Raw genomic sequence first — 23074 nt, forward strand, 5'->3', positions numbered from 1 at the left:
AGTGCCTCCTTGAGGGCAGGCAAGACATTGGTTGCCAGCATGCAGTTATCTTTGATGATGCCTTGTGACCAGTACTGAGACAGGGACAATCTAAAGCCAGGGTCTGAAGATGCTTGCAGCTTGCCTGACTTCCCTCTTGATATTCCAGCAGCCACGTACGTGACCCATGGTTCTGGAGGAGTAAGCGTGGCTGAACTCACCCCCTGCCAATAATTTTCCATCCAGTGTATTTCTTTTCTGGATCTGCCACGCTCACCACACTCCCTGAAAGAAAGAAAATGCAAGAAGCAAACTTCAAAACAGAGATCCTGACTTCCAGTGGATCAGAATCTCAGCTCCACTCTCAGGGGCTCGGAGCAATTTCTGGTCGGTTGCCTAACAACAGTGTCAACAAGAACAACAAGAGCAGCCGCAGTAAGAAGACAGGCAGCTCTGTAACACACGTGGCCTGCACAGAGTCTGATTCTGCACAATCCTCTGAAGAGGAGACTAAGCCCGCGGAGAAACCGTCAGAGCAGACAGAGACCAGAAAAGAACTGGCACCGTGGCAAGTGCTTGTGGTCCACAAAGGGGAAGGAGGGCTGAAAAATCAGGACCCTTCATTCTCCTGAGAGATAACACTCTCTTGTGAGGTTCAACAAAAGGTTTCAGAATTCCAAGATTTCAATGCACCCTGCCATCTGGGATGAAGTTTTATCAACAGCTGCTTTTTGCAGAGCTGAAGGAATATTGCAAAGTGAAATCCAGGAGAGGAGGGGATTTCCTCTACCTCGCAAAAGTTTGCCTAAAGAATGCCTTGACATTTTCAGAGAACAGCAGCTCATGCTGTGCTACATCCAAAACAATGGCTGTAAGAATTAGGACCCTCTTCTTTTACGAGCAGGCTAAGTTCTGAAGATGATTTTGCCCATTCCCCATTTAGTGAAGAACAACAAGTCCATGTCTTCAGCCTGGGCTGCAGCAGTCACTGGCACTGCCCTCGGCCCCTTGGACACCAGCCACGTGCCCCATCTTCCCCAAGGGCACAGCCCAGACGGGTAACAAGGACAGCGCCGCTCCTCAGGCGCTGCCGTGGCTCAGACACCTGCACAAACGAGCTGCTGATCCTCTGACGAGTCCAGGCAAAGCTGCAGCAACGCGGTGGCTGCTGAAACCTCACAGCTAAGGAAGGCTCCAGCCCCTGCAGTCACAGCAGCCATCAGTGGCAGGGCAGGTATGACCAAAACCTGGGCAGAGCCCACAAATGGCCACGGACAGGCACTGTGAAGAAGCCAGAGCCAGACTGAGCACTGCTACAAGCTGTTGACCCCACTCGAGACACAACATGGGTGTCACTGAGTTCAGAGCCAAGCAGGAGTCCATCCATTCACCTCTTGTCCCTACAGCTGATGGCCGACACTGAGTAAACTGGGCTCTGTTCTGTACCTGCCCGCTTCTTATTCTCTGACAGCGCTGCACTGGCAGCTATGACCAGTTGCAAGGAGCAACTGAGTTGCACTGCAGAGTCACCAAGGCCTTGCTGTGCTTTCCAAGAGTGCAGGGATTGAGGCCAATCCTTACTATCCCAAGAGTATTTACCGGCTGGGCTTTAGCCCTGACAAAGTGCCTTCTACTGGAGGAAGATGCAGCAGAGGGGCTGCAGGCTTCCTCCTGAGAATTGCCTGCAGGGCAGTTTTATCTGGCCCTGCCACATAGAAGTGTCTCTTGATGCGTCTCCCTAGGCATACAACTGAACTCTCCAAGAGGGATTGGAAAAACAAATTGTGTTTTTCTTTGTTGGCTGCACTGTGAAAACACCTCTTGCTCTCTGATTCCCAGGGATTGTTCTAAGAATACAATTTCTTAACATTTGGGGTGTGCTGAAAAGACCCCTTCCTCTGTTGTTTTGCTATCACCTGATGCTCCTTCCAAGGAGGTCACACTAACAAAATTGTAGAATTTTTATCCAAGCAAACTGTAGAAGGAATAGTAGAAGTCATGAAAACACCACCAGTATGAAACCAGCCCCACAGCCAAACAATTTCTCTGAAGTCTTTTGTCTCCGAATGCAGTCCAAAGGCAATCTAGGAAGCCAACTACTATGATCAATATGGCCAGACCAGCACACACAAGCTGACTCAGTCATTGGCTAGGTTGCAGCCTTCTGCTGCTCAGGAAACAATCCCTGCTTTTGCCTTTAGCGCACATGGAACCTCAGGCAAAGGCCACCCACACCCAGCTGCCCTCAAAGGCAAAAGGAGTGCCCCAAAATGCTCCCTGGCTGCCTCCAAGCACAACAATGGCTCCTGTAGGGAGTCCAGAATGTCTCCCCGACACCAGGGTCAGGAGGAAGATGCGCTACAGCTCATGCTGAGGCACACACCCCATAATACACTGCTGGATTGCACAAGAAATCCCCAGGACTTACTCAGCAGCCTCAGGCACTGCTTCTCGCTCTCCTGGCCGGAGCGGAGCCAGCTGCTCCTGCTCGGGTTCTCAGGCTGCGGAGGGGAGGCTTCTTCGGAGGGTGCTGCTGCAGCGGCGCCTTCAACGGCAGAGCCCTCGTCCATCTGGGACAAGAAATTTGTTTGTGTCAGAAAAGTGGCTGGCAGAGATGCCCCTGACAGCACATTTCACAGGCATGCCATCAGGAACAACACTGGTGTTTGGCTGCACACTGAGCTGTCAACTCTTCCACCTCAAGTCAAAGCCAAACAAGCAGTCAGAGACTACAGCTTGTCACAGCCAGCCATAGTAGAGATGGTGAAAGGGAAAGAAGACCTTAAAATTTCACCCCGTTCTGAGACCTGCATTCGCCATGGAAAGGGACAACTTGTTCAGAATGTGCATGGGTCACCATGTTCACCTGAGCAAACTCCTCAATAAACAACGTGGGCACTAAGAAGCCAGCAGAAATACATTCACAGGATTGCTGGCCCACCAGCCAAAGCACTAGCTTTGATGCCCAGGGCAGCAAAGCTGTGCTTCAGTGGCCCAGTAAGTGTTGTGCTGGCGAGCTGCAACGCAGAGCACAGAGCTTGGCAGTCAGGGGCCTTGCCCCCATCCACCTGCTGCTCTGCAGGGGAAAGGTGAGAAGAGCAGAGACCACTTGTTGCATGACTGCAGTGCCTACTGCTCTCTCACTCACCTGCTGTTGTTCTGCCAGCCTGTACTGCAGCTGGATCCTGCACATCCTTTCCATTTCTTCTATGCACCTCTCCTCCACTGCCTTCATCACGCTCCAAGCTTTCTGCAGCTCTGCCTGCATCTTGTCCTTGATATTCTGTCAAGAAAAGTCTCACTAGCTCCTGCCATCATGCTCAGCCTTCTCAATTCCAAGTCTCGTAGGCACTTCCATTCTGCTTCTCCACCCAGCTCTCACTCTTTCACCTCAACTCTTCTTCCTGGTGCACAGCGCTGGAGCCTGCCCGGCTCTGTGCTCCCAGTGCCTGCAGTAGTCCTTGCCTCCCCTTTCCTGAGATGTCCAGCTCATGCCCCCATCACTGCCCTTCCCTCTGCACCCTGCCTGGTCAGGCTCACCTGCCCATTCAGACGCTCCGCATTCAGCTGCTGCCTCAGCTGCTCCAGCTGCTGCCGGCTTTGCTCTAGCTCCCATTGCAGCTGCTGCACCTTGGCTAAGACAGCAGCATTCTCACCCTGGAGCTGCACAGGAACAAAGAGAAGACGCCTTTCAATGTCCCACACACCACCTGTGTGGCCACCAAGATTGAGGTGCGCACGCTTTCCAAAAGCACTTTGTTCTCCTCCTCATGTTCACCACGGGCCAGCTAAGAGGCAGTCCCACTCAGACAGACAGTGTCCACAGAAGCAGTGCCCATAAGGAGCCCAGAGGAGACCAAAGCAACACACAAACTCTCTTTTCACACTCTGTGCTGCCTCTTGACTGGCTCTGGTTCCTATCTTTTCTTGTTCAGGTTGCCTGATGGCAACATCCTGCTTCATCTCAAGCAGCCTTTTCTCCTGCTCCCTCTGTACCTCTGCCAGGAAGCTTTCCCGTTCCTCCAGCATCGCCTGCGCCTCCAAGCGCTGCCGTTCCAGACATTGCTTCTGAGGAGAGGAAGAGACACTTCCAGATGAAGTCCCAGCCGTGCTCCCCAAAGAAAAAAATGACAGCTTCATCCCTCCCACAAGCCCCCCACCTGAAGAGTCCCCAGTAGTGGCTTTGTGCCCTCCAGCACTTCTAACCAGGAACTTCACAGGAGGGTCAGCAGGTGGAAGGAAAGGAGATTCCGCCTTCCTTCCCCACTCTGAAGGCTGCCTGTTTCCTAGCCCCTGTCTCCTCAGGATTTCTGCCTGCTCTCACAGGCTGTCTTCTCAAAGTGCCGCAGCCCTTGGATCAAGGAAAACCTGCAGGTGGACTGCAGCATGAGGAGGAAGCCAGCACCCCAATGCCCTAGTCACAAGACAGGCCACCAGCTGGAATACCAGCAACACGGGGCCTGTTGCGTATGCTTCAAGCCCAAAGGGGAGACTCTCTGTCCACCGTGGAAGGACAGAATGCAAGGAACCCAGTTGCTGGGACTGCAGAGTGCAGCAAGGTCAGCAGCTGCCTGCTGCATGGCACCAGGCTGTGGGCAAGATCCTTCGCTGCCATGCTTTGGGTGGCAACCACCCAGCTCTCTGGGGAACTTGGCTTACACCCAGCCTGAAACCGAGGCTGCAGGTACTGTCCCGGCACCATCCTCTTGGTCTTCACAGGCTTTCTAGTAGGAGCCCTTGAAGCCCCCTGCTGTGTGTAGCCCAGCAATGTGTAGACTACAGCAGATGCTTGCAGCCATGTCACCCAGGCTGCTCTTCTGCTAAGCCAGCCCAGCAAGTTGGCCTGAAAACTTCCGTGCATATTGTCGCTTACCATTTCTTGCTGGAGCTTCCTTTTTTCCTCTTTCTGAGCAGATTGCCAGTGTCTGAGAGCCTTGCAGCACTGCTCTTCTGCCCAGCGGAGCTCTTGAGCCATTTCTTCACATTGCTGCTTGCTGAGAGATCTTACAGCTTGCAGCTCCTGACGGAGGCCCTTCACATCCTCTGCAAACATGACAAACGGCAACAGTCAGAGACTACACAAGCAGAGACTCTACTGACCTTAAGCCCTTTCAGTCTCAGGCAAGGAGGGACCTGTGCTCAGTTCCCTTCCTCCTCAGGAGCCCTGTGGACAGAGCTTCCTTTGGAGCAACTGCACTAGGCTGGGCCATCACCAGAAACAAAGCACACCAGGCTCTCACCGAGTATGACCTCCTGGGCCCGTGTGGCCGTGCGCACTTGGGCTTCCAGACGGCTCCTGGTGATCTCCAGCTCCGATACGTGCTGCTGAGCCTGCAGCAGGCTGCTTTGCAGGCTCTCCTTCTCTGACCTACAAGGTGTGAAGATGAGGAGAAATTGTTCCTGGCACACAGGGGCAGTTTCTCCAGTTGGACATACCTTCAGTTACATGTCCTGAGCATGGAAAAGGGCGTGCATGGAAACTCAGCTCCAGCAAGATTGTTTCTGTTACTTAAAATAGCAAAGCAGGACCATCCAGGTGGTTGGCCAGCTTTTCCTCATGACCTAGCCCAGCGCAGTAAGGCCAGCTGAGTTTGAGCTCAGCAGTCAGTGCTCAAATTGCTGTTGCCAGACACAGTCCTCATGGGTGGCTGTGCCCACAAAGTCTCTGCCAACAAGCAAAAGCCCAGCCCGTGCTCAGAGCCCTGAGCTCATCAGCCCTTCCAAGTCACTCTGCAGGGGGACAGAAGCCAGTGTTCTCCTGAGCACTGCCTCCTCAATGTTTACTGTTATTCCTAGTGCACGTAGAGATACTTTGTTTACCAGATGCTCTCAAAGTGACTCAAAGGGACTAAAGGAATGATATATGAAAGCTCCACCTTCTACAAGTGTGAGTAAGAAACCAGAACTAGGTTTTATCCAAATTGGTTGGCACTGTCTTGGAGGAGGGATGTCAGGTATCCTGCCATTTCAATTACTGGATTTTCATGAACAAGAATGCTTGCTCCCTTGATTTTTGGTAAACTGAGCCAGCAATGCCCAAATGTCTTGATACTCTTTAAGAAGGGGGCTGCCTGAGGACCTTGACAGGTAACAGAGGTGGGTGGACAAGTGCTCAGCAAGAATCCCTGGACATTGTCGAGAAGCCACAAGACCTTTGCCTTCTTCTGCTGCTCCATTGTAAGCAACTCCAGGTTCCTGCACCATAACTGACAAGAGTTATGTCAGAAGGGTCTCAAGATTATCAGCTCAACCCTGCAGCTTTCACCTGAAGCATCAGCACCCTACTGATAACATTCACATGTAAGAGCCTTGAATTCTGAAAATGCCATGTCCAACTACTTGGCAAAGAAAGATTGAAGTTAAGATGCACTGAAGGAGAAACCAAAGCCTGTGGGAAATTCCTGATATCAGCAAACATCTGCACAGTTTCCCTAGTACTCATATCAGTGCCTAGATGGCTTGCTTTGCACATGGCCCAGGAATGTGCAAGGGGGTCCCAGGCGGGCGCCCAGAAGAGCTTTGACAGCTGGAGCTGTCAGAAAAGTAACACTCAGGTGACAGTATCCTTTTCTTTTTTCTCTTGTCTCTTCACTTCTCAGACAGAGACACATCTGCAGTGCAAACAGGAGGCAGTAAATCCTGACTTAATGCTCACCCCCTTTGTCATTCCAGACCCTCAATAATGTCCCACCCAGGTGCTCCTCCCTGCCCTTACCTGGCCTCTGCCAGCTGCTCTGAAAGGCCTCGTAGCTCCCGCTCCGTGGCTGCCAGTCGGGCTTCCAGGGCAGCGTTCTCTTGTGCCTGTGCTGCCTTGTCTCTGCACCCCCGGGGCAGTGTGTGCCCTTGGCGAGAGAACTCCTGGAGCAGCTTCTCCAGACCCCTGTGGGCTGGCCGCTGCCGGCGGCAAACCTGGAAGTGGAGGGGGCACCATTTTTCAAGAGGAACAACAACAGCACAGTCTCAGTCTTGGCTTGCTGCCAGAAGCAGCCTTTGGGGCGGTCTTGCTAGGGGCAGCTCCCTGTCCCATAAGTGCTGCCTAGGAATAAGGTGAGCGTACCTTTGGCACCGCCAGAGGAACCTCTTCCTTCAGCAGGTTCCTCGCAAGCTCTGGTTCCTCTGCTGTCTCTGCTGCCACTTGCAAGGCCCTCTCTCGTGAGGAGTGGCGCCTGCTCTCAAATGCAGCCACCTCCTTCCCTCTACAACAAGGGGACAGACAAGCAAGCCTTTAATTGAAACACAGTCTCCTTGCAAGAAGACCAGGACTACACACCATGTCCCTCACAGGGCAGTCTCAGGGCCTTCCAACAGCCCTCTACTTCCACCTCAAGAGAGTGCTGCCATTCCCTCTCTAGACCACCATCTCTCTTTGTCATTTCTGCAGGTGAAAGAATCACCAGGGAGGAAGACAAATTAGCTTTCAGAAGCCACCAAACATTTCCAGAATGCTCAGGTACTCTCAGCTTAGCAGCTTCCTGCCTGCTAGTGCTCCTCTCTGATACAGTGGATACCGGACTTGCAAAAGTTCCTCTTTGGCTAAGAGAGGCCTGGTAAGTCCAGATGAGCACTCCCACAATTACTCTTGCTTTCACTAGCGCAACAAGGAAAGAGCCCGCAAGCTGTAGCCTGGGGAGAACGTGGGTACAAATTTCCAATCCAATAATCAAAGGATCCCAAGATGGTTTAGCCTGGCAGGGACCCCAGGGAGCCTCTAGGCCCATCTTCAGCTCCAAGCACTTGGAGTCAGCTATGGCATCTGGACAGGCCGCTCAAGGCCCTATCCAGCTGGGGTTTCCAAATTTCCAAGGGTGGAATCTGCAAAAGCTCTTTGAGGCACTTGTTCTGCTGCCTCTGCAGTCCAAAGGTTTCCTTTCCATCAACCCAGCCTGAACCTCCCTTGCTTTTCCTCTGGTCCAGTTCAGCATACTTTTTGTCAAGGTTTGAGAAGGTTGGAGAAGTGAGTCCCAGGAGGCAGCCACACCCGCCCACAGATTGCCTTCCCCTGTCTATGCTGAGCAAGTCAAACCATGAGAAAGCCACATTTCTTCTTTGACTCTGAACCTCCTGAAGCCCAGCAATGCCCAACCCTGCTCAGAGAAAGCGAGAAAGCTTAACACACACCTGAACTGCTGGGCACTGCACACTCTATCTGTGCTCTGCTCCCTCTCTGCCTTTCCCGCCTGGGCCGAGGAGTTCTGAGAGGCAAGAAGCTCTCCTAGCGGGGCCTGCAAGGAATGGACATGGAAAAGGAAAACAAGCAATAAGGAGCAGGGAAGTTGGCTCCTGAGAGCTGCAAGAAGCAACAAGCGGCCACACACAGCTCACCTGAAGGCAAAAGCTGTTGTGTGGGGCTGTTTATGTGGGTAACCAACTAAGCCTGTGTTGCTTGGAATGGCTCAGGATGGAAGCAGGGAATATTTCCCTGCTCAGCTCTGGTCAAAAGGCTTCCCCTCAGGATTTCAAGCATTAGGAAGCAGCCAATAGGAACTGCATTCCAGCCCTTCTGGAATGTCTCAGCCATGCAGAGCTGCTCAGGATTCTCAGCATACTTGGCTCTTGTCAAAGTTAAGGGTGTAGTCAAAGAAGAGACTGTAGCTCCTTAGACAGTGCTTGGAGATGGGCAAGTCCCTGCAGCAACGGTGGCTCCTGTGCTCCCCACAAGGCTGTGAACTGCGCCTTGGCACCGCTCTCTCTGCTGGCAGCAGGGAGCCTGCACACACACTGTGCACAACGGGGCTCACTTTCTCCCCAGCAGCACTAAAGGACATCACACTGCAGCTATTTTGACACCAAGGCAAGTTCACAGTCCCTGTCAGAATGGCAGGAAAATGATGCCTGCATGTGAGAGTTCAGACCCCATTTCCCACGTGTCAGTGGCTGGGCTGAAGTGCTAGGTCATGGCAGAACTCCAGCCCTCAGCATCTTCAGCCACAAAGGGCAAGTGCTGCCTGCTCAGAAACACCCAGCTCTGCACTGCACCAAAGCTTTGCACTGAAACAACCAAAGCTGCCACTGATTGCTGCAGGATGCTCAGGCCTGGACTGACAACACAGTTGGAGGTTTGTTGTGCTTTGCCTCCCCTTTACCCTCTGGTGGAAGAGAGCGAGCCAGAGCAGCTTCTGCTGCTGCGGCTGCTACTGTGGTGCTCTGCAGACAGAGAGCAGCATGAGGGACAGGCAGTAAGCTGTCATAGAGAACCTTATTTCTCCTGAGCTCTATCACCAGTGGTCCTAATGAGAAGCCATGAATTTCAATACAGATGGGATCCTCAGTCTCTAATACTCATTTCAAGTGGGCTGATGAGACTAATGTTTCAACAGGACTCCATGTGCTTCTGAAGGAGATATTTCAGCCAGGCTACAATCAGCATGTAGCCTTCTGTCAGCTAAACGTAGTTTCATCAGTTACATTAGTTAAATCCTCTTCAACAGAAAAAGAAGAAGAAACTGAGGGAATTGTTTTGGTAGTGCACATGCAGACGTGGACTGGTGTGGACTTTCCTTTGGCCTGCCAGCCTGGACTCAACTACAACAGGCCAAGCCCGCAGCTTGCAGCATAATCCTCAGGCACCAGGAATGTCAAGGGTGCCCGTCCCACTCACCGAACCGTAGACTTGACTCCTTCCACCTCTGAGGCGACCTGCCGCGGCAAGAGAGAACAAACCAGGTGCTGTTACAAGACTGCTGGTGCTGAGGAATGCCACAGAACCAGGCCAGCCAAGCAGAGAGCATTTTCCTTGCACAACCTCCCTACCGGGAGCAGCAGTTCTGTAGCCCAGCAAGCAGGACTGCAGGCCAGTATCCTAGGCTGCGTCTACCTTTTGCTCGGCTTTGCCACTAAGGAACTAGAGACTTGGGGCCAGGAAGATGCAAATTGTTCCTTAGCAGTCACTGCCTGCATTGCAGCTCTTTGTCCCCCCTACAACTAAAGCAGCTTCCTTCTCTTCTCCTTCCTGCACTTCCTTTTCTTTTTGTAAATTGCATGCAGCATGTGCCCCGTGGTTGCTGTAAACAATTCCCCACAAAAGCTTCCACTGAACCCCTCTTGGCGCTTGCAGCTTTGTTTGGACACAGCACAGGCCCAGAGCTGGGGTTCAGGAGCCCACACTATCTGCTCAGCAGTTTGCCCTTCACTGCAAAGCCAATCCCTCTTGTAGCGCACAGAGGGGGGCCAGTTAGAGAGGCACGTCCTTTAAGGAGGGAATGCAGAAAAACGATGCCTTCCTTAAGTTCCTCAGAGAACTGCACAGTTTTCAGAAGGACACCTGCACAACTCTTCCAAGTCTGCATTTTGGAAGTTGTCCACACCCTGCTGGACAAGGAACACTCCCTTTTTGGCTGAAACTGTTGCCAGGAGCTTTACCAAAGTTATGGCATCTTCATGGCACTTTTCTTTCATTGTTCTGCCCCCAAGGAAAAAACTTCTACTTACGTCTCAGACCGCTAACAATTTTGCGGGCTGATATCGCTGAAAAAGCCCTGCTGACTGCTCTACGGACTCGCTCCATCGTTTCAGCAGGGCTGCTTCAGTCGTTGGGCCGTAAAACAAAAATGGAAGACAAACTCACTTGCACAAGTCCCCAGACTGTGCAAGGAAAAGAAGAAAATAGGAGACCCGCGGCACTCTGCGGACTGTACAAACAGAAGCGAAAAAACAAACGACACCTGCACAAGTCTGCAGACCGTACAACAAGAAAAGGAAAATAAAAAGACACCTGTAGGTGTCTGCAGACCCTACAACCGCAGGGGAAACAAAAGGATGCCTAGACGAGTCTGCGCCGACTCGTACAACGGCAGGCAAAAGAAAAAGACTCCCTTTTCAGGGCACAGACTGTTGGCAGAGAACTCCTCTGAACAGGATCCTCCTGCAACGAGAACGCCAACAGCTGTTCTGGACGTTGAGGCCTTGCCTGCACCAGGGCAACCTCCTGATGACCACGCTGTGACGTGGCAGCTCTGCACTGACATCACAATAGCAGCAGCTCTGGGTTGCTCTGTCAGTTCATGCCTAGCAACCAAACCTTCTCTACAGCTAACACAAAAGAGAGCCTGGAAAGTTCTCCTCCGTCCCAAAGCAGCACAATCCTCTCCTTCAGTCCATAACCCGTAGCTCAAAGGATCCCAAAGGAACACAAAGCAGGCACCAAGCGCGCACACACACAGCACTTTGGCCACCAATGCTTCTGACTAAAACAAGCAACCCTTGCTTCAGCTCTGTGGATAAAATCACGCCTTGGTAATATCCCTGAGAGTTCCCTAAATTGGATTGCCTCTCCTTCCTGCCCACTTCCTGCATGGCTAACATCTACCAGAAAACTCTAGGGCTCGCTCAAGGAAGAACGACACCTTAGTGGAGAAAGTAACCTGAGTAACAAACTACCCAGAGGTGTTTGCATGGCACTGGAAAAGTGTTGGTGTTGTCAATATGACAGGGACACATCCTCTGCACGGGGCAGTGCCCGTGTCCTCGGCATGGCAGGGAGTGCCCTTGGAGCAGCCCTCACTCTGTGGGTGCACGCATGGGTGCATTTGCTCCTTCTCTCCAGCTCCCAAGGCAGCTCTTCTCCTGAAAAAGTTCTCTGTCCAACACTGAAGGCACTCCTGGTGCCTTTGCAGAAGCCCACTCCCTTCAGCTTGTGGGAAATGGGCAAGGTCAGATTCCTCCACGGAAGCGGCTTTTAAGTCTCTATCCTGCCCACAGTGCATACTGCATAGTACTCCATTTTTCAGTCCTTTGCTGCACTCTCATTTCTGGCCTGCAGGAGCTTAGTACATTGATTGCGCTTTTCCTGGGCCAACTTAGTTTTTCCTTCCTGGATGGCACAGCTCACAGAACTGCAAACTCCATGTCTGCTGGGGATGGCTGCAACCACCAAATGGGGCAAATGATCCAAAGTTCAGGTTTTGTGCAATGCTCCGCTGTCATTTCATTCTAGACTTCCCCACAATATGCCACAGGCAGGAGCAAACAGGTGCCACTGCCATGGGGAACCGGAGAAGGCCGCAGGTCAGGAACAGGGCCTCAGCCCATGGCTACAGGAAGCAGAGGAATTTGCAAGGCAGGTGAGTGCTGGGGATGCTGGAGGCCTGCCAAGCTGCCTGCTCTTGTCTTGCTGCTGAAAGCCTGAACTGCAGTGCTCTTGAGAACAACACCTCAATCCCACTGGAATCAGCATTTCTTACAGAGATTGGCATGTGCTGAGGAACGATTTACACTGCTCATCCTCTTGGCAGCTAACCCAGGCCATGTTTTAGACAGGAGGGACCTAAGTGAGTCTCTGGAGTTTCCTGCAAGGAACAAAGCCCTGTGACAGCAAGCAGCATTCCCAGGCTGCTCCCACAGGGAAAATCCCAACAAGCTGAAGACTCTGGATAAAGGGGCCACTGTGATTTTGAGCTAAGTTGGCCTGCAATGGCAAGGTGCTGGACATGAAGGTAAGGGGCACAAAGTGCCCTCATGTCCTATTCCTGCATCTTTCTGGGAACCAGAGGAATCCGGCCTCCGCCTGTGAGGAACTGGGCCTGGGAACTAATAGTGCCTTTCTGGTTTGGCTTTTGTAGTTTTTTGTTTTGGACAGCAGCTCTTGCAACATCAGCTGAGCCTGCCTCCAGCCTGGCTGATTGGACCCAGTCAGCAAAGGCCTTGCAGGAAGCCTGCAGAGGAGGCAGCAGGGCTTGAGGAGGCTTTGTGCTGGGCCAGCTCAGCACAGGACTGGCAATCAAAAGGCCTAAATCCTGCACTCCACGGGAACATTCCCTTGCTGGTCAGCCTGCGCTGAAGCTGTGCATTGTCGCGGCACTGTGCATTGCCCTGGCGCTTTGCATTGCCCGGTGCTGTGCATTGCCCTGGCGCTGTGCTTTGCCTCGGCGCTGTGCTTTGCCCTGGCGTATGCGTTGCCCTGGCGTTCTGCTCTACCTCGGCCCTGTGCTTTGCCCTGGCGCTGTGCTTTGCCCTAGAGCTGTGCTTTGCCCTGGCGCTGTACTTTGCCCTGATGTAGCTGCCCGAGGCTCTCCCCCTTCACAGACAGGCCCCGCCCTGCCCCGGGCGTCCCCTGGCGGCTGCCCCGCCCCGCCCACCCCGCACAGGGGCTCTCCTTTCCCACGGCGCCGCCCAGCGGCAGCCGCCCCTCACTGCAGGCACAGAGGAGGGACCGGGCCCTGCTGCTCCTCCCGGCACTTGGCTCCCTCCTTTCCAACACAGAAGAAGACCTCAAGGGAGGCATTTTCCAACTGTGTCTTTCTGCTTTATTTTTGCAAGCCGGAATTCTGCCCTGAAGGTGGCCCTAATGCCTCCGTAAGTGCTGGAGCTGGAAAAGTCTCCTTTGTTCTCCTACCACTTGTCATTACTGGCTCAAAAGCACCGCCAGGCTGTGGAAGGAGAAGCAGCCCGCGGCACGGTCAGGCCATCCCTCCCCAGCCGGGGCTGTCTGGCACAGCAGCAGCAGCTGCAGTGCTTGCTTTGGCTGCCGCTCTGAAGGCTCTTCAGTGAAGGCTGTAAAACTTCAGTGTCCACATCAGTAGGAATAAAGGAATCGCACTCAGATTTCAAATTTTCCATTTCAGAAGTTTTAATCAGATAAAAGTTGAGATCTTCCGAGAGAAGATTGCGTGCTTATTGCAGCCAGGGTGAAATGTCTCCTTCAGAAGCACACCTCGGACTGTCTAATGGGTCTCCTGAGCGTGTCTGACATTTAAGGCATAGATTTCAATTTCTTTCCAAACTTGCCATTTCTGCTTAGGACAGCTGGTGATAGAGCTCAGGAGAAATAGGGTGCCCCATTCAGACAGAGCTGCCTGTCCTGGGACACTTGAGGGGCGGTCGGGGGCCGTTCCTGGACCCGGGCCGAGCGCCGCCAGCCGCGTTTGGCCCCAGGGAAGGCACAGGAGGCCCTGCAGGGGTGAAACCGGCTGGGCTCTCTGCTGGGGCGCGGCGGCTTCGGCAGCGTCTGCAAGGGGACGTGCCTGGAGCACAGCGCCCCGGTGAGTGGGGGTCTGGCGGGGGGCAGAGGAGGGTGAGGGGGGAGGAGGATGAGGCTCGGCAGAGCGGGCTGGAAGCTCAGCCCGCTGCTCCCCTTGGCTAGCAGGTGGCCGTCAAATGTGTGTCAGGGGATTGCACCCATCTTTGGGGTGAGCTGGTGAGGGAGTGGGGTCAGCAGCAGAAACCAGCTTGTGCTGGGCGGGATAAGCTGAGGCTCGGCACGGTGGAAGCCGCCAGCACGCCTCGAGGGAGAGCAAAGGGCAATTAGTAGAGGGCACAGAGCATCCCAGGCTGGCTGAGAGCTTCCAGAGCCCTGCCACGGCATCAGTCCCACTGACAGCATCGTGGTCTTCCAGCAGCCCAACTCCTGCGTGCCCCTGGAGATCAAACTGCTGGGCTGGGTGTCCACTGGGTTGCATGGTGTTGTCCAGCTCCTGGATTGGTTTAGGCGCTGCCAAAACTTCTTGTTGGTGATGAAGCGCCCAGAGCGATCCCACGACCTCTTTGATTTCCTTCGTGTGCCGGCATTCCTGTCGGCAGACTGGGGCGGGGGCTGTTCCGCCATGTGCTGGAGGCTGTGAGGCACTGCAGCAGCTGCGAGGTCCTGCACAGGGACATCAAAGCTGACAACATCCTCCTCCACCTGGCCAGCGGACAGGCAAAACTGATGGACTTTGCCTGTGGCACCTGCCTCCAAGTCTGCACACAATTTCTAGGTGAGCCCACCCAGGCCTTGGCTCACGGTCCTGGCATCTCATGGGTCAACCTTAAACGGCCCAAGCTGGCTGTGGCGCTGGACATTCCCCCTCTTTGCTGCCAGTCATGGGTACACCAATGAGCCACAGAGGTGTGCCTGGAATGGTCAAGGAAGGGATTCTTCCAAATGGCTTGTGGATGTCTAGGATTTTTCTTCTGAGGTGGGCTCCAAGCTGGCATCGGAGAAAGGAATCCTGAAGTGCTCCTGGTCATGTGCTCCACTTCTCCAATTGATTCACTGCCTCTTTCCTTCCTTTTCATTTGAAAAGCATCTGGAGTGGAGAGTTGCATGGTGATCTGTAGGAGGAATAGTAGAAGTCATGAAACAGTCATGATACAACACCAGTATGCCACCAGCCCCAAAGCCAATCCATTTCTCTCAAGAATTTTGTTTCCAGTGACTGCCAACAAGGCAGGAGTCTAAAAGGAAACCGGGAAGCCAACTATTCTGAACAATTTGGCCAGACAAGCACAGACGCAGCACCCTGCTCCATGGGTCAAAGAATGCACAGGATGTTTCCAGCCGCTTCAGGCACCTCCTCCGCAGCTGGGAACATCCAGCCGTCTCCCACAGCTCTAGCCTGGCTCTGCCGGTGGCATCCTGTGGGAGCTCCCTCCTCCTGAGACACAGCTCTGGCCTTCCCATTCCCTTCACGCCTGCAATGCCACTCCTGCCTTGCTCAAATCTGCACAACATTAGTGACTTTGTGCCCTCCAGCTATGCTGTCCTAAGCAGAAAATTAGAAGGACCAGCAGATGGGAGAACAGGAGGTGGCACCTTCTTTTCCCGCTCTGTCTCAGTCTGCCTGTTTGCTGGGCCCTCTCTCCCCAGGATTCCTGCCTGTTCTCAGAGGCTCCGTTCTCTTGGTGCTGAAGCGGTCCTTGTCATCTCCTCTGCTTCCTGCATTACTTTGCTGCAGGGATGACAGCAATCAGGCTCTCAGAGGAGGCTGAAGAGAGGCTCCGCTAGCTTGAGAAATGGATGCTGCCCAAAGGGAAAAAGAAACCAAAGCAACCAAATTAAAAGAGACCAAGGGAGAAGGAACCATTATTTTCCAAACTGAGCTTCCAACAGGGTCAAGCTGGGTTCTTCTAGGGCCCAGAAACACACCGACAGAAGGGGCAGAGCGCAGATGGACTCAGCTCTGGCTTGCAAGGAGAGCAGTGTCTGCCTTGGCATGCCCCCCTCCTCCTGGCCTGGCTGGCATCTTCCTTCACAGCAGGGAGAGCCAAGGAAGTGGCGCGGTCGCCAGCTGCCTGTCTGCCACAAAAGGTGGCAGCAAAGCTGCAGTGGTTCTCATCTACTTGAGCGGGCCAGGCAGCACGTGAGGCTGGCACAAATCCTGCTCAGCTGTCTCTCTTTGGCTGGCAGAAGCCTCTAAGAGTGGGGCAGGAAGGACAAACTGGATGCCCTTGGATGCTCAGTCAGCCCCCGCAAAGGCCCCACCTTCCCACAGACCAATCTAGAAGCGCTTGGCAGGGAGTGCTTTTGTTGTGTTCTTCAAGCCCCACTGCAGGCCTCCTTCCCCAGCACTGCTGTACTTCAGTTCCTTTGCTACCAGCTAAACCTGAAAACAGCAGCCGAGAGCAAAAGGGGGCCTCAGCAATGACCAGAAGGTGGGAGCTCTCCTCTGAGGAATGGCTGTGAGAATTGGGCTTGTTTAGCTTGCAGAAGGGCAAGGTCTCCAAGGGGACCTTTCAATATTTGAAGGGGCCTAGAAGAAAGATGGGGACATATCTATTAGCAGGGCCAATTGAGAGAACAAGGGAGAATGGTTTTAAACTAAAAGAGAGTCAATTCAGAAAGGCTCTAAGGAAGAAACTCATTATGAGGAGAGTGCTGAAACACTGGCTCAGGCTGCCCAGAGAGCTGGGAGGTGCCCCGCTGTCAGCATTCAAGGTCAGGTGAGCTGGGGCTCTGAGCAACCGGACCTATTTGAAGATGTCCTTGCCAGTGGCAGGGGGTTTGGACTAGATGACCTCCACCACTCCCTTCTAACCTTAACTAGTCTTGGATCCTACTTGGTTCTCATTTGAAAAGCTGCCAGAGCAGAGATTACCCTGTGGGGGGCCCATCTGATGCCCTGGAGTTGGGCCGAGGAGCAAACCCAGACAGGGAGCAGCTCTTTGGCCTGCAGCCCCTTTGCCTTGTACCTGCAGAAGTTCCTTGGCAGAGCCTCGCCTGTCCACATCCATCTGCAGGCAGCAGCCCAGAAATTCACACAAGGCAGGGGGTAGGCTGAGCTCGTGCAGATCTGGTATGCCTTGCGTGCCTATCAGGCGGTTAGCCTGAAGTGAAAGGAAACACAAGACTCTACGTGATTCTTCCACAGCCTTCAGTGCTCACCTAGACCCCTTCTTTTCAGCCCCAGTCTGCAGTGGCAATTCCTTGCCTAGCAGATGGTTAGAGACGAGCCTTCTTCCCCAAAAGTGAAAAGGCCCCAGTGCAACTCCAGCTATTCCAAGGGGCAACAGGTCTTGCCTTGACAGCTGATGTGAGCCGCAGGGACCTTTTTAGGAGTGGACCTTCTTGGAACTCATCCAAGCTGCGGGAATGGGATTTTGTCTAATGGAGACAGACCAGAAGGATACCGGATTCGGAAGCATATTTGTACCTTACCCTGTCACTGGTCTCCCAAACATAAGGAGGCTCTCCTTTGGCCATTTCAATTCCCACGATGCCAAGGGACCAGGTGTCCACTTTGGGACCGTAAGGCTCTTTTCTCACCACCTCGGGTGCCATCCAGCAAGTTGTCCCCACCATTGACCTCCGTTCACTCTGCTCAGGTGTGAGCAGAGCACAGAGGCCAAAATCAGCTGAGGAGAAAAACAAACACTGCTTCAAGTAGGAAACCAAGGAAAAGATTTCCTCACTCTAAGTCTCAGAATGTAGTACTGAATCGAGCTGGAAAAGCAGCTGTGCTCTCTTTCCTCAGGGATGCAGCCAAGGAAACTAGCAATTGTCCATTTAACAAACCCACCACCATTCCCAGGGTGGTGGCTTTTCCTCATCTACACTGAAGGTTTCCACTGTAGCCTCCCTCCCTCTGGAAGGGACACACACAAACCACAGTTCCCCTTGATACTTGTTGCTCTTTCAGACTCCCAGCAGCCTACAGCTGTGCCCTGAGCAAGAATACCCACCCAACTTGACGGAGCCATCCCGGCCCAGAAGGATGTTGTCGCTTTTGATGTCTCTGTGGATCACCTGGTTGGCATGAAGGAAAGCCAGGCCTTTCAGGCACTGAGAGAGAAAAAAAGAAGCAGGAGGCCAAAAGTTAGCCTGATCTGAGTTCATCATGCACAAAAGGAAAGTGCTCCTGAAGATTCATGGATCTCAGAGGAGCAGTGAGTGCTGGCAAGAGGAAGAGCTTGCTGCTGCAAGCCTGGGAGCGCAGGATCTCTCTAAGGCAAGGCATATTGGCTTTGAGGGGGAAACAGCAGTTGCTGCTCGAGACTGTCCCCTGCAAAGCCAGTCAGAATGACCGCTGCTGCAGCCGATGCGCTCTCCCCATTCCGAGGACAAACAACGGTTGGCCAAAAGAGGAAAAGTCCCTGCTCTGGGTACCAAGGGCATCACTCTCAGGTGGGAGACTGGAGGTAAAGGGCTGTAAGGCTGCCTGGCCAGCAGATTTGAAAGACATTTCAAGTCATTTGTCCGTTTTCAGCAGCAAGAACCGTGGTGGGTGCCATGCCCTCCTTTGAAGCTGAGACCCGTGAGAGATGAGTCTCTCTTTGCCTTTGCTGTTGGTTTAGAACTCACACACCGGCATCTTTGCGCTTACAGGCAAAGAAGGCAATGCAGAAAGGTTCTAGGCAAAGGCTTGGAGGGGCAAAGCGCAGAACAGAAAACAAAATAATTGAAGAGAGACAGAGAGCACAGAGGCCAAAAGCAGATAAAGAGCAGACTATAGTAAGGGCAGGGACACTGGCAGGCATTCCGTCCAGATGCTCTTTCTTCTCTGAAGCAAAAGAGCGGCACAGCAAGAAAGCTCTGAACACGGAATCACTCACTTAGCGGCGCTTTTGAACTATGAGGCTGTCCAAGGCATCCCAAGCACAAGCAGGATCCCTTACCTCCTGACAGACAGTTGCCATGTGTCCTACAGCCATCCTTTTCTCACTGACCACTTTTGCTAAAGAGCCTCCATCCATGTACTCCAACACCAGCAGGACAAACTCATTGACAAGGTAGCTGGAAGATGAAAACAACAGCGTAGACCGAAATGGGCACAGCTAAATTGCCATACGGATGAAAAGACTACAGCTGAGTTTTGCTTGCAGGTCACTGGGAAATGAAGACGGAATAAAATGGAGACACGCTCCACCCAGGCTATCCAGAGCTTGCAATCTGTGCCATCTAATCGCACACCCGTGGGAAAGGAGACGGCTTAGCGGGCAAGCAGGGGAAAACGGCAGTTTGTGATAGCAGAGGCAGATCTGGAAGCGGACACATCCCAGCAGCTGCCCCATTGCCTTCATACACAAATTGCGCCATTAACTCCAACAGCAAGGAGACACAGTTTTCACAGCTTTTTCACAGGGGAGGTGGAGGTGCAGCACTGCCAACACCCTTTGGGAAGCCTTGCATAAAGGACAGTCACCAACAGGAAAAAACTACTTCAAACCCGGCAAATAATGTGTCTCTTTGGCTAGCCTTTTGGCATGCAAGGCAATAGAAAATAGTGGGAACAGCACAAGGGAAATAATTTCTGGGTTGCTTTCTCAGCACTTCTCTTCCGACACTCAGAAAAAAAATCACGCCCCAAAACAGCAAAGGAACATTCAGCAAGTGAACATCGAGGCTGCTGGCTTAGTAAGAGAGCCAGGTTTCTGAGAACTATCTTTAAACTATTTCTGCCGGGAACCAGAAGAATGCAATCTCCTCCCATGCCTCATATAGCAGTGGACTGATGTTCACAGCAAGATCAATTTTCTGCCACCGAGCAAAGTGCTTGAAACCTTTGTCTTGCAAGTATGGAAACTGACATTCCCATAAAAATACAGAACTACTTACCTTTCTAGGTAGGTGACAATATTGGGGTTCCTCATTTCCCTCATGACCAGGATTTCTTTCAATACTTCCTTGCAGCGCTGGTGCTGGAGATTAATTTCCTTTACGGCCACCTACAATGACGTTGAAAGCCGTTAGGAACAGACATTACAAGAGCCTCTTCCTCCGTGCACTCACGGGCCAGGATGCCTTGTCACCTCGGTGAAAAGGGACTCTAAAGCATCAGCCACAATGTGCTAACAGCACTCTCAGCCCTTGCAGACTCCTCCGTGAGACCTCCTTTCTCACTACTCTTATCATTTACACGCGTTTTGCAAGCCAAAGGAATTTTGCTTCTGTGAAATGAAACTCAACTTGTGGAAAATAGGTTAGCATTTCTAGGGGATTTGATCAGTGTTTCAGAAACTGCTGCCATTCTTGATTGTGCTCCAAAGTAAATACACCAATCCATTACAGAGAAAATGCTGTCTGAAAAAGAACAACTCCAAGGCAACTCAAAGGAAAGTTAACATCCTAGCACATCCTAACTTCTTCTGGATTTTGCATCTCTGAAGAGCATTCCCCAACACGGTTTAGATGTGTAATGATTGAGTGCATTAAAAAATGAAGAATCCTTTCTGTGGACCACTACGGATGCACTCCAGGTGATAAGCAGGGCTTAGGGCTTTCAGACTCCTTGTAGACATCCCTCCAAGTGCAGTTGCTGAGCACAGCACTGCAGGTGGATAAGGAGCTACCAGGAAGATGGAGTTGTATTTGCTGAGAGCCAGAAAGGAGAATTCAGGACTCTGAATGGTTAGCCCCAAAGAGCATGGGACTCTCCAAGACACCAGCATGTCAGTTCAGCACAAAAAGCATCTCTGTAATGGAATGTCAGCAACAAAGGACCAACACAAGGCGGTATTACTTAAGGCTCTTCATCAACTTCTTCTCACTGATCCGTGTGCCAGTGTCTGTGTGTGTGTGTGACCCTGGCTCCCTAGGACTGCAAGGCAAAAGTGCGCTCCAGACAAGGCCTCTCCTTTAGGTCTTTTCAAAGTGTATCTCGTGATGGGAAACAATGGCAAATCCTATCTGTGTCTCAACCTGGGCTTAAGAGCAATTGGGCCAGAATGACGGCTGCTGCCATCAGCTAATCTCTGCACACTTATCCAGTCAGTCCAAGACAGCATGGTCTTCTTGGAAAGACACCACTGCCATCCTCACATTGATTCAGAATGCGAGACAAAGTCTGTCCACCATGCATTTTTCAGCCTGCCTCTAGGCAGCCTTTGCAGCAAAGACCGGTAACACAAAGCTCTGGCCACAGATGACATCCCAAGGGAAAGCGCTCAAGAGCTGCGAAATCTGCAAGGGCTGTTGGCACTTACCGCTTGTCCTGTGGCAGCATCCAAGGCCTTATAAACGGTTCCAAAACCCCTAGGAACAGAACAGCAGCAAGAACAGAGGAGCTGTTCAGTGCTGAGAAGCAAAAGGCAGCCCAGGCAGGAGCTCTCTGCTGCCTGGAGCGTCCCTCAAACACCAGCCTTTGTCTACTCTTCAGACAATACCACAGCAGCCCAGCAACCCTCTGCCATGCAGCTTGTCCAAGAGCAAACTGAGTCCAACAGGAAGAAAAAAGAGCTGCTACAAATCTCAAATGTACACACTAGTCTATGGATGTGAGGGTTTGCTTTGCCTCTTCCTTTTTGCGCTTGTGCGTGTGGGGCGCCTTTCCAAGCAATGAAACACACACAGTCCTGTTGCACTCAGAGCTCTCTTTTGATTCTGCCTGCCAAACTCAGGCAGCGCCACACAGCCTGTCTTATTGTCCTGAGCACTGAAAGTTGTGTTCAGCAAAATACTGGAAAGAAATGCTGCTGAGAGCTGCTGTCTGACGGCTCTCAGGGGGGAAGCTGCTCTCTCAGCTTTTTCTTCCTTCAGTTGTGGGGCCATATTACTTGGAATCAGGCAAAACCATGTCTGCTGGGAAAATAAGGAATCTCGTGCCACACATTTGAGGGACAGGCAAGTGCCTCCTTGAGGGCAGGCAAGACATTGGTTGCCAGCATGCAGTTATCTTTGATGATGCCTTGTGACCAGTACTGAGACAGGGACAATCTAAAGCCAGGGTCTGAAGATGCTTGCAGCTTGCCTGACTTCCCTCTTGATATTCCAGCAGCCACGTACATGACCCATGGTTCTGGAGGAGTAAGCGTGGCTGAACTCACCCTCTGCCAATAATTTTCCATCCAGTGTATTTCTTTTCTGGATCTGCCCCGCTCACCACACTCCCTGAAAGAAAGAAAATGCAAGAAGCAAACTTCAAAACAGAGATCCTGACTTCCAGTGGATCAGAATCTCAGCTCCACTCTCAGGGGCTCGGAGCAATTTCTGGTCGGTTGCCTAACAACAGTGTCAACAAGAACAACAAGAGCAGCCGCAGTAAGAAGACAGGCAGCTCTGTAACACACGTGGCCTGCACAGAGTCTGATTCTGCACACTCCTCTGAAGAGGAGACTAAGCCCGCGGAGAAACCGTCAGAGCAGACAGAGACCAGAAAAGAACTGGCACCGTGGCAAGTGCTTGTGGTCCACAAAGGGGAAGGAGGGCTGAAAAATCAGGACCCTTCATTCTCCTGAGAGATAACACTCTCTTGTGAGGTTCAACAAAAGGTTTCAGAATTCCAAGATTTCAATGCACCCTGCCATCTGGGATGAAGTTTTATCAACAGCTGCTTTTTGCAGAGCTGAAGGAATATTGCAAAGTGAAATCCAGGAGAGGAGGGGATTTCCTCTACCTCGCAGCAGTTTGCCTAAAGAATGCCTTGACATTTTCAGAGAACAGCAGCTCATGCTGTGCTACATCCAAAACAATGGCTGTAAGAATTAGGACCCTCTTCTTTTACGAGCAGGCTAAGTTCTGAAGATGATTTTGCCCATTCCCCATTTAGTGAAGAACAACAAGTCCATGTCTTCAGCCTGGGCTGCAGCAGTCACTGGCACTGCCCTCGGCCCCTTGGACACCAGCCACGTGCCCCATCTTCCCCAAGGGCACAGCCCAGACGGGTAACAAGGACAGCGCCGCTCCTCAGGCGCTGCCGTGGCTCAGACACCTGCACAAACGAGCTGCTGATCCTCTGACGAGTCCAGGCAAAGCTGCAGCAACGCGGTGGCTGCTGAAACCTCACAGCTAAGGAAGGCTCCAGCCCCTGCAGTCACAGCAGCCATCAGTGGCAGGGCAGGTATGACCAAAACCTGAGCATAGCCCACAAATGGCCACTGACAGGCACTGTGAAGAAGCCAGAGCCAGACTGAGCACTGCAACAAGCTGTTCACCCCAGTCGAGACACAACATGGGTGTCACTGAGTT

The 23074-nt window shown here is 52.5% G+C and overlaps 1 protein-coding gene across 1 annotated transcript; it reads right to left on the bottom strand.

Annotated features, from left to right (window-relative positions):
- Positions 1-2900: 2900 nt before the first annotated feature.
- LOC128945496 (death-associated protein kinase 3-like) lies at positions 2901-21901 on the bottom strand. The gene is made up of 14 exons (XM_054289269.1): positions 21893-21901; positions 19727-19836; positions 18787-18904; positions 17854-17953; positions 17330-17526; positions 17192-17275; positions 9578-9615; positions 7037-7175; positions 6700-6888; positions 5220-5310; positions 4853-5022; positions 3976-4047; positions 3636-3767; positions 2901-2996 (listed from the first exon to the last, which is right to left on the bottom strand). The coding sequence occupies exons 1-14, from the start codon at positions 21899-21901 to the stop codon at positions 2901-2903; spliced, it is 1545 nt and encodes a 514-aa protein (XP_054145244.1).
- Positions 21902-23074: the final 1173 nt, after the last annotated feature.

The sequence above is a fragment of the Melozone crissalis genome, unplaced genomic scaffold, assembly GCF_028551555.1.
Source record: "Melozone crissalis strain CALT ecotype California unplaced genomic scaffold, PUWL_Pcris_2 ptg000005l_1, whole genome shotgun sequence".
Classification (NCBI taxonomy): Eukaryota; Metazoa; Chordata; class Aves; order Passeriformes; family Passerellidae; genus Melozone; species Melozone crissalis.

Excerpts from the sequence above, each read along its gene's own strand:
- LOC128945496 (XM_054289269.1), bottom strand. Across the intron at positions 17,954-18,786 it reads TGGCAACTGTCTGTCAGGAG|TGCCTGAAAGGCCTGGCTTT; the intron begins GTAAGGGATCCT and ends TTTCTCTCTCAG. Across the intron at positions 17,527-17,853 it reads GGATGGCTCCGTCAAGTTGG|CTGATTTTGGCCTCTGTGCT; the intron begins GTGGGTATTCTT and ends TTTTCTCCTCAG.